This window comes from Carex rostrata, chromosome 4 (genome assembly GCF_964058835.1).
Source record: "Carex rostrata chromosome 4, lpCarRost1.2, whole genome shotgun sequence".
NCBI classification, from domain to species: Eukaryota; Viridiplantae; Streptophyta; class Magnoliopsida; order Poales; family Cyperaceae; genus Carex; species Carex rostrata.
In genome coordinates this window covers 9,474,502-9,485,881 of record NC_135921.1, presented here as the reverse complement: position 1 = coordinate 9,485,881, position 11,380 = coordinate 9,474,502, and the positions used below count along the sequence as shown (strand labels likewise).

At 36.1% G+C, this 11,380-nt stretch overlaps 1 protein-coding gene across 1 annotated transcript; it reads right to left on the bottom strand.

The window, feature by feature from the left end:
- Nucleotides 1-1,392: 1,392 nt before the first annotated feature.
- LOC144553131 (dipeptidyl-peptidase 5-like) lies at nt 1,393-9,555 on the bottom strand. Its single transcript, XM_078301231.1, has 18 exons — nt 9,211-9,555; nt 6,707-6,888; nt 6,506-6,610; nt 6,353-6,424; nt 6,058-6,205; nt 5,815-5,897; nt 5,671-5,726; nt 4,448-4,581; nt 4,266-4,356; nt 4,097-4,162; nt 3,027-3,249; nt 2,832-2,933; nt 2,672-2,757; nt 2,462-2,584; nt 2,274-2,343; nt 2,082-2,173; nt 1,863-1,967; nt 1,393-1,751 (listed from the first exon to the last, which is right to left on the bottom strand). Exons 1-18 carry the CDS (start codon nt 9,381-9,383, stop codon nt 1,638-1,640), a joined length of 2,025 nt encoding a protein of 674 aa, XP_078157357.1. The 5' UTR covers nt 9,384-9,555; the 3' UTR covers nt 1,393-1,637.
- Between the last annotated feature and the right edge of the window lie 1,825 nt (nt 9,556-11,380).

The window sequence follows — 11,380 nt, the reverse complement described above, 5'->3', positions numbered from 1 at the left end:
TATTTTAACATTTAAATTTTACATTTTAAGTTACTGTGATTCTAAAAAGAAAAACATAATGAATACATAAAAATAGAGACATTTGAACCGGCTGTGGCTAATTTGCTACCGCGTTTTATTTATTTTGTGATGTCCAAACAACAAATCCAAACTGTTAGATGTTTAATCTATACTATAATCTACTTGGAGACCAAATTTTACATTTTTTTGAATTTTTTTTACTATTTATTAAGCTGGTTTGAAAACTGCTGTTTTCAATGTTGCAGAAATTTACTGAAAACAACAGTTTTCAAACCAGCTTAATAAATAGTAAAAAAATTCCAAAAAATGTAAAATTTGGTCTCCAAGTAGATTATAGTATAGATTAAACATCTAACGGTTTGGATTTGTTGTTTGGACATCACAAAATAAATAAAACGTGGCAGCACCGCCGGCAGCAAATTAGCCGAACCCCATTTGAACCTATAAACTAAATTTTTCATATTAATATGATAATCAAATTAAAGTTCAGATTAATAAATTCGGTTGATCGAACTATTCTGGTAGTCGATTTATATTTCTAAAAATTGAAAAACTTTTAGTTAAACAAATTACTATTGGTCGAACTGAGCCGATCATGAAGTCATGAACACCTCTCTACGAAGTACAATTCTCCACGGCAACGCTTTATAATAAAAAAAACTTGGGATGTTAACAATGTAACAGTTACATAATAATTGATCGTACAAGGTGTTATATTTAAATAGTTTCGCACTAGACTTAAAATATTAGGTATTTAAATTTGCCTATCATGTGTTTATAGTTGAATTGTTAGGATTTTATATAGTCCATCAAAATATAAATAAAATATAAACCAACAAATATTAACGTATAAAGTTCTTGACAAGTTTTTGGAAATAACAATATTTATGCAATTACATTCTATATAATCTAACATAATATATTTTAACTAAAAATAAGGACACAATTTATTAAACAACAATAATCATAATAATAAATGAACAAAATATTTTTAAGCAAAATAAAAGATAAACAAATCCAACAATACAAAAGTATGATTCATTTTCAATAGTATGTTATTCAAAACATAATTTAGAGTTCTAAAAATTATGAGAATTGCAATTTTGATGATATCAGGTTTTAAGTTTTAACTGGCATATATTTAAAATCCATAACCGATGTGTTCTTATGAGTTTCCAATCTTGATTTCAGCATGTTTCTACCTTCATTTTTTGCGACTCAGATTATAATATATATAGCATTTCTATGATCATTGGTTACTCTTTTCATTTTTTTTACTTGCATAGGAGAACTTTCCTATGATCTCAAGTTCTTACTGTACAGAAACTAGAAAAAAAAATCATTTTAATAGAACCAAAGAGAGATGTAATCAACAAAATGTTCTATCAGATTTTTATTTTTCTTTTGAGAAAACTTTTATTTGAACAGCCGGGGGTAAACATAGAAAGCATATTCTCTAGGGTACTGCATGGTAGAATAAGTTCCCAGCTGAGCCGAGATAATTTCAGTAAGGGGTCCGTTTTAAGATTCGTGCTAGGTTAAAAAGGACGATGCAGATCTCATTCTACACGGTAGGGTACCCCACTGGATCTTAATTCATCGAAAGTAATAGACAGTTAATCAACATTGTCAATTTTAATCGGAGTGATATCATCAGCGACATCAAAGTGGCCGACTAATCGTGCAAAGAACACCATTTGCTGCTCCAGTGTAAATTTAATATTCTCAGCCTGCTCCAAGACAAGGAATTGTCATCAGTTCAGTAATCACCCATCTAAAAGAAATCTAAATCTGTAAAAAAAATAGTTAACACAGTATAATTTGCACATTTCTTTAAGTACCTTACGAAACCCATGTTGTTCCTCTTCATACTCGATCAAAGCAACAGGCACTCCTTTATCTTTCAATGCCTTGTGAATCTTACGGGCTTGATCTGGTGGAACAACCTGATTAACACCATTTGCAACCGATCAAAGTATATAAATTAATGAAACATCCACTGCCAGGAAGAACATTTATTTGGTTGATTTTGTCAGAATGAATTGTTCGTGTATTCATACCTTGTCATCGAGTCCTTGGAACAAAATCACTGGACATGAAAATTTATCAACGGAGTTGATAGGAGACCTCTCAAAATATTCGTTTTCGCTCCCTGGAATAATCCAAGGAGAACTTAGAAATGTTGAAAAATTTAACAGACTGAATTAACGTACATCACAAAAGTTTGGTGGAAATATACTACTATTGCATACCTACAAGGATGTCAATATAGCATGATTCAAACTTATGTATTTCAGCTGTCAACAAAGACAAGTCCGCCACCTGCTCTTTTTGCAAAATGAGAAGAGTTTGTAAACCAGAAAATAATAGAATATAAAAAGGTTACATTTTTTAAGATTATTTTTGACATGTTAAAAGATTACATTGGATGGTAACTTACACCATACAAAGAGGCACCGGCCTTGAATACATCCTTGAAGGCAAGACAAGCAAGAGTTGTGTATCCCCCAGCCGACCTGCCCATTATAGAAAGTCTTTCTCCGTCAACTTTTCCTTGTTCAACCTTAAAAAGAAGCACGAGTTGACTGTTCAAATTCAGATTTCAGTCCTGAGATTCACACTCTACAAAGAAGCTTTATACAAAGCCTACCAAAAATTTAGCACAGCTGCAGCAATCATTCACATCCACAATGCCCCATTTGCCCAAGAGTCTTTCCCGGTACTCTCTCCCATAACCTTCATAAATGCAATGCATTTATCAACAATTAGAAATCTTGTAAAACAGGTGACGTAAACGATACAATGCTAACCTGTGCTTCCGCCATAGTTAACATCCACAAATGCCCAACCTCTGCTAGTCCAGTACTGGATATTTAGGTCTAATGTACTACGTGCTTCTTCAGTAGGTCCTCCTGTAAAATGTTTTAAATATCAAAAACATGAACACACGTACAAAAACAAAATTATTACAAGAATTATCTTATAGAAAGAGTATGGTAAATTACCATGGGTTTCGACCAACAATGGTGGTTTTTCATCCGACGGAGCTTGAAAGTCACCATTAGTAGGGGGGTAGAAGTAAGCATAGGCATTTTGACCGGTGATTTCTGTAGGGAACTCGATGATTTCAGGGGTACTAAAGTACAGTTTGTTTTTGGTTAAATCAGGCGAGGATGACCAGACAATGGAGAATTCTTTTACTTTCGATAGCTTCTCATCCAAAGTCACCTATCAAGGATAAAATACAATTTTCAGCACAGTTAACCAAAGTTGCACATTACTCTACCTCCTAATGATTGTTGTATCTCACAAGTAACATTAATTTGCCCACCAACAGTATCTTGACCCTTAACTACCAAAGCATTATAAATATTAGGTATTTTCCCCAAGGAAAAGGTAGATATCAGGATCTGGGTCAAATATTTGAGCAATTTGCCTATTATTTTTAGTGGAAACCACAGAATTATACGTAGGTGGTTTCATAAATGTAAAATTTGCAAACTTTTTCTTATCATTTGCATAGGACCCAAGCAAAAAGCAATGTTCGATAGCAATCTAATCAACTCTTTTAATAAAAAAAAAATAATAAAGAAGAAGAGAAAATAACATTTTGTTTAGTTATTAGTTAGTCTCGTCTAACTGACTGACTCTTATTCAATCTTTTATTCATTCAATTTCAATGAGTTCAGTCAAACTTTCCTTATTTTTTTTATATAGATTTCTGTTTTTATATTTTAAAGGAAGAGATTCAACAGTAAGTTCATATCAGAGAAAAGTAATCAGTTATTGATATTGGCAAATGCAACTGAGAGAGAATTGGCCACAGGGTCCATTTTAGACAAAAAAGAAAGAAAAGAACAGTTGATCCAAACAAATGCCCTGCTATTTGGCATTTAAGGAATGTAACAAATAAAGTCAAAATTTGAGCAGGGCACTAAACAATAAAAATGCAAATGAGTTGAAAATTGGCATTGACATTTACTAAAAAACCAAGAATAAGAACATTAATTTTCACTCAAAAAGAGCTATTGCAACTTGTGCAATCTGAGGAGTCAAAGTTCAAAATAAACCTAACCTTAGCAATGGACAAGGGGTAACTTGCAGATGCACCTTCCACATAAAAGCAGTCCTTTCCAGAGACCTAAATGAAATAAAGTTGAGGTAACTGAACAATATAGGACATTAACTGATTTATAAAACACACGCACAATGTCCCAAGATAACTAGAAAGTTCAGGAACATACAATGTTGGAGACATCAGAGAAGGGAATGTCGAGCAATGTAAAGGAACTGGATTCATGATCCAGAGTCCCAAGGTATGATCGACCGTGATGTCTGCACAAGATTTGTCACAATTCATGGTTAATATACCCCAAGAAATGCAAAAGGCAAAGAAAAGAAAATTGGAACAAACAGTTCGCAATACCTGTAACTGCACACTATATGATTTACACCACCATTCTCGAGAAAATCATAAGAGCTAATACCAAATACCCAAAGGGGCCGAGTGAACTCAGCATTCAGCGAATATACTGGAACAGCCTCATTTTTGTCTTCAACCTATCTCCAAACAGGCACAGGAAAAACTACTTACATGGTCTTCTTTTCTAACATCACTAAGTCTTATTATAGAGTGGCAATGGGTAGGCTCAAAACTTTCCAAAATAAGGTGGAACCAATCCAACCTGCCAAGGATTACAATGATTCCAGAAGCACCCAACCTGACCTGACTAAACTAAAAAATTAGATATTGTACTTTGGTCATCGCTATTGGCATAAGTTGTGAGTAGTAGGCCTTGGGCCTAGTTAAAACACGAAACAGTTCAAATCCCAGTGCGGAAAAGAGGTGGTTTTCTTATATTCTCCCTCCAGTTCATACAATAGACCTAACCTTGAAATTGTTTTTCCTTCCAGTCTACAAACATCCTAATTTTTAGTTTCCCTTCTACATCTATACAGGCAAAAGGTAAAACAGGTTCATACGGATGGTGACCTATTAAACCATACTGAAATGTGTCAATGTCCTAAGACCTGACTCAGACCCGACCGAATAGTCCGTTGGGCCAACCATAAAGAGGTTTGAGTCAGGTTGGGTCAAGAATCACCATCTTTATGATGATGTGGCAATGGGTAGGCTCAAAACTTTCCAAAATAAGGTGGAACCGATCCAACCTGCCAAGGATTACAATGATTCCAGAAGCACCCAACCTGACCTGACAAAACTAAAAAATTAGATATTGTACTTTGGTCATCGCTATTGGCATAAGTTGTGAGTAGTAGGCCTTGGGCCCAGTTAAAATACGAAACAGTTCAAATCCCAGTGCGGAAAAGAGGTGGTTTTCTTATATTCTCCCTCCAGTTCATACAATAGACCTAACCTTAAAATTGCTTTTCCTTCCAGTCTACAAACATCCTAATTTTTAGTTTCCCTTCTACATCTATACAGGCAAAAGGTAAAACAGGTTCATACGGATGATGACCTATTAAACCATACTGAAATGTGTCAACTCAGGAAAGACCTGACTCAGACCCAACTGACTAGTCCATTGGGCCAACCATAAAGAGGCTGAGTCAGGTTAGGGTCAAGAATCACCATCTTTATGATGATCAGGAAATGGTAGTTTATTATATACTATCAGAAACTTTTACCCATTTGTATATGTTCCAAAAACCACTGCTTCTGTCAGAAATGAAGAACAGCTCTCCTACAAGTTTACATGTATCAATCAGAACTCTCACATTACATATGCCAGACAAAATGGAAAAGGTTTTCTGTTATATGATAGCACCCACCGTTTGGTGACCATTTGGGCTCAGTAGGAGACTCCACTACAGTAGGATCAGCACCAGCAACACAGACCCGTTTGCTTATTTCTCTGTAAGAGAAAGATTGAAAAAGAAAAGAAAATCAAAATCGGTAATTGTATGCAACTCAAAGCTAGACAAGGGTCATGCTTTGAGTTTAATAAGATGAGTTAGTTCCAATACTATGTCACAGAGAATTAAATTCAGTAGCTAGTTAAACTGTTAAAGTACCCGTTTTCAGAGAACCAACCAACCCAAATTTGTGATCTATCCCAAGGCATGTTCGGGTGGCTCCATTCCATCCACACTATCCGTTTTCCTCTCGGATCAATACGTGGAAAAGCGTAGAAATCATTGCCACCAATGAGTTGCTTCGGTTCTTTCAAATCCACACACACAAAAATACAAAAACAAAAAAACAAAAAAAACAAAAAACAAAACAAAAGAAACGAATAATGAAGTCAACCACAAGTTTTCCTTTAATTATTCAGGTAAAAAGAATCTATTTACTGTAATTTAGTCTCACCTTGAATGTCTCCATCTGCAAATGGTATAGCAGAAATTGCAGTAACTGGGTTCAAGCTGCTCTCTCGACAATCTGAATTTTTTTGAACATCAGATGCTACAATTGACGATTGTAAGCAGAAATGAAACTATGTAATTTCATACATTTACTCACCTTCCATTATAGTAACATATCGATTGAAATGAGGATCAAAGACCCCATCAGCATAGTGCACTAAAGGTCCTCCATAATCTGGAGTAAGAGGTACCGGAGATGAGCCTGTTGACAAAAGCATTTCAAGAAATTAAACTCCTTTGAAATTTTGCTGTTGCTTGGAAGCAAATTAATCCATAAGGAAATTTTTATCCCCTCTACCTCCAATCGAATGCTTGTACAGACGTTGATCTTTATAATTTGAGAATACCAAAGTGCTATCTTTGATTGCAAGAGCGCCCCCACCATACTCTTGCGCCAGAGTCCGAGCTGCAAAATTTTCGGGTATAAGATCCACAGGCCCGTCTTCTGACTCTCCTGGTTCCTTAACTACAACTGCACGCCTGTAGCATTCCGAATATCAACAAGGTTACTGAGTTTATATATTTGACTGACAAAAATGATGCCAAGTTTTAAGAAGCTGCTATGCTAAAAAAAAAAAATTATCAAAATCTTTGCTCGGAGAATAGAAAGCATCGCAGTAATGGACCCAATAGTCCATACTATATTACAAAGTAGCTAAGGACTGGAAACATCCAAAGTATCATTTTAAACATTTTCACAACTTCAAAATTGCCCATTCTAGAACAATTGTGATTAGCTTTCTTCAAAATGAAAAACTTATACTGTATTATAAAGTAGTTGTTGTTTATCTTTCTAATCAAACACCAACAAGGCTTATAATATTAGTTGGCACAAGGATTTCCCAAGGTGGCATTCACACATTTCTGACAAGCATATATTAGAATTAAGATTAGTACATGCTGCTATGTTTTCGTCATCTTCACTTGTATCTTATAAATGTGTGTTTCCTAAATTATTCTACTAATGCTGACGGTCATGTTCGGCAACAAGGCTTTAGCCTCCTTAGAGTGGCTTTAGTTTCCTTAGTTGCTTAAGCTAGACGAACAACAATTCCTTAAACAAGCTTGGAGCACCTTTCTTAAGTTTCCTTAGAGCAAATTCTTAAGCCAATAAAAACCCAGGCTTAGGGAAAAGTGCCTCCTTAGAGCTCCTCCTTAGCACCTTTATACACTTTAAGCTTCATTACTCTAAGCCTTTGTTAGCCGAACATCTCCTCCTTAGCACAGCTTAAACTCTTAAGCTGCAACACTCTAAGCTTCGTTGCCAGACATCACCGACAGGTGTAACTTGCTGTTCTTAAGCTAATTGGTAATAAGGGGTTAGACAGAAATTTTTGTTCTTCATTTAAAACTTTGTTAAGTTGTAGATATAGTCATATATGCCTTTACGAGACTAACTACATGGAGAGATCTTAATAAATTATGTTTTCAGAGGGGTATTTGCAAAAGTTTGAGATCTTGAGGCTATCTAATTATCTCGGTTTCCCTATATCGGACAGATACCAATATCTAATGGAGCATTTTTCCAATCAATCGGAACCATTGCCAACTGGTCCGGTGCTACTACAGTGTCGACAACAAACTCGAACTCAAACTTGGAGTAGCAGGAGGATGGCGCTGCACCTGATTTTAATCATTGCTTTTGTGTTGTAATATCTTTTGCTTTAGATTTTGTTTCGCCAGTCTGTATTTTTGAATTAACTGTTGTCGTTTTTTTGGGTGGTTAATGCAATTGACGAGGATGCTTGGTCCAGTGGGGGAATTAGCATCCTCTGAGATATCTCATATTTTGCGTGACTTTTTGGAGAATCTCAACTGTTCAAATACATTCTACACGAATCTCAAACCTCAAATAATACTGGCACCCAGCGTTATCCCCGAATAGGCACCGGACACGTCGGTCACGCAAATTATGAGAAATCTCAAAGGATACACACTCCCAGTGGGGCTGGCTTCACACTCCGGTGTTAGTGGGGTTGAGAACCAGTTAGGTTAAGGATTAATGATAGCTAGTTAGACATTTCATAAGTAGGATAGGATGGTAATTTTTCTTTCTTTTTCCTGTATGTACTACTAGAAAATATCAGTTTCCTTTGTCAGCATAAGAGATAAGCCATTATAAATAAAAAAGATATGCATTTCTAAGAGTGTCAATTTATTTCCTTTCCCTAAAAAGTATATACCAATATTGATAATTCATTTACTGTTACAATTTTTGCAGCTTGTTGGCTTACTTTTTGTACAGCAGGTACCAAGATATGGAAAGGGTAGAGAGATCAAAGTTAAGCATATAACTTCTCCAATAAGGTTAATTTAGTTCCACAAATAGCCTATCCAAGTCTGGTATTAGTTCTTCTGTAGTTGTACTTAAAAGAGATGCACGGAGAATTATAAACACTTCCATAAGTTGATGCATGGGCATCTGTTCTTTCCTTTTTTTCAAAAGCTAGGGTATGCTGCAGTTTGCCCCAAAAAGCATCTGGAAATTTTGAGACTCAGGCAGAAAAGATATGAACGGTCCAGATTTTCCACATATCAACTCAAAATTTTGAGATATCTCAGGGGATGCGAACTTCCCCTCAGGCAAGTTTCTTTAGTGCTATAAAGGAGGTTCAAATTGATAAGACTTATTTTCTTTTTTTGATGGTTGGATAAGACTTAATTTCATTGACCTGATAATAGCATCGACTAAAATTTAGATGACTCAAAAGTTGACAATCCACAAGGACAAGGGTCGCCATTGTTTTGACCCCGAACAACATTTGGAAAACAAGAAAAATATAAAAATAACACAGTGGGTACCCTTTCTCCTCCGGGCGTGACTCGATCCAGACTAAGCGGCCATCTCCAGCTAAGGCGAACCCACCGAGACGCTTCTCGGCGCCGGACACTACATCGGCGGTGATCGGAGACTTCCACGAGCCGTACGGGGCCGTCATTTTCCCGGCGCCGGTGTTCTCCACAGATGAAGACATCTCGGAGTGGGAGGAGATGCAACCAAGTCGTTTGATTAGGAATGGACGGTGGATACGTGAGAAAGAGAGGCGGAGAGTGGATGTCAGAGTCAAGAGTGGTCCACCGAGATATGGCTAATGCCATTTATTAGGCTTGAGTGGGGTTTTGGTTGGGTTTTTCTGTTTATAATATTTGTCGGAGAATTGTTTTGGAGGTTGGGCGACGTTATCTATTTAATGAGGCCTGTTGTGATTCAAGCTGCCTTACATGGACCTAGTGTATTGAAAAAACCGAGGGTCCAGATCTGAACCGCCTGAACTATGGACCGGACCCGGACTGACCTGATCTTTGCTAGACTCTCGGACCGGACTAATCCAAGAGACAGGTCTAGCAAGGGTTTGGACTGAATTTTTCCACTAGACCGCCCAAATCCGTTTTGCACTAACCCGAGACTCGACTAGATCCGGACTGGACTAATCCGAGATCCGCCTAGAGCTAGATCGAACCAGACTAAACAGAAATAGTCCACTGCTTTTTAAAAAAAAAAAAAAAATGATCCAGACCGGACCAACTCGTGTGAATTTGGACTATATATCTAGCACGGATTTGGGCCAACTCCTCCAAATTAGACTCGTCGGACCTGACCCGTGCGACCCCCGGACCGTGGATCGGCCGAGTTCAGATCGGACTGATCCAACCCGACCTGTTTTTGAAGGATTTCATGATGCGGCAAGGCAATAAATTCAAAAATTTTGACCCTCTTACAAGTATCAACGCATCTACTTTATTATGTTAATTCTATTAAAGCAATTCAAATGTATGCAAATGGATATCTACTTATTCGTTTGTCGAAACGGCCTCCTAGTGTTCACCTTGAACTAAACAAAGATTAGAAAGACCTTGCTAGAGATCTTAATCTAATCTAAGCTGAAAACCTAGTTAATAACCCTTCTTGTTCTTCTAATAATTATTCATTAGAAAAAATAATAATATGAGAGGAAGAGGCGGTGGCTAGGAGGAAGAGGAAGAGAATGAAATAATTTTTCAGAAAATTACTTGCTTAATGAATACCTTCTCTACCTCTCCTTATATACAAATATAATAAAGTTTCCATTGTGTAACCTTCTTAGTATAATTCTCTTTATTAAAAGAGCTAACCCTAGCTGCTGCTACAGTGCACGCTACAGTAACTGATATGGTACCAACCTCAACTCATATTAATTTTGAGTTTTAATAAACTTATATTATAACAATGTTTTGCACATTATTATATTTATGTGTCATGTATATTATACTATATAATATGCATCATATTATACCAAATAATATATATGCACATTTCTCATAAATTTATCTTCGTTCTAAGCAGTCATGATATTTATTTATCACATGTATAACAATATACATCATATAAATAAAATATCCTTCTTGTTTCTCATTCAATTGGTGTGACCTATATAGAGCCGCTAGAATCCATATAAGGTTGAAGAAGGCCTAATGGATGGCCGAAAGTTCTCTATCTTTAGCCTTACCTTACGGCCCGAAATGGGAGTTTCAAATGCTAGGACCCTAGGTATAAAAAGGGGTTAGACTTGTCACCATAAACGATAAGCGGTATTCTAGCTATACATTATAGTTATCCAAATAACATAGATGTAAAGTATCATTTTTACAATACATGATCCTGTTCGCACAAAATATATGCTACAAAGTTTCGGTATAGAAAGCTATACCTTTTAAACTTTTGTTATACTCTGTCAAATCAGATAGCAAGTGTACTATCCTATCGATGAGTATGCTCAGGTATCGATCCACAGGGACGGAAGAAAATGACCGGACTTATCCTAAAATTACTTAAGATTATAGAAGTAAGAGAAATTGGTTTGATTTAGTTCTAACAATTCTACTGATTTATGACAAGTTTAAAAGACAATAAAAGAGAATTAAAGTTGTTTTCAATTGATAAAAAGGCATTTCCAAGGTTCAGATTTCATTTCTGTTCAGCCCCGAGGCATAC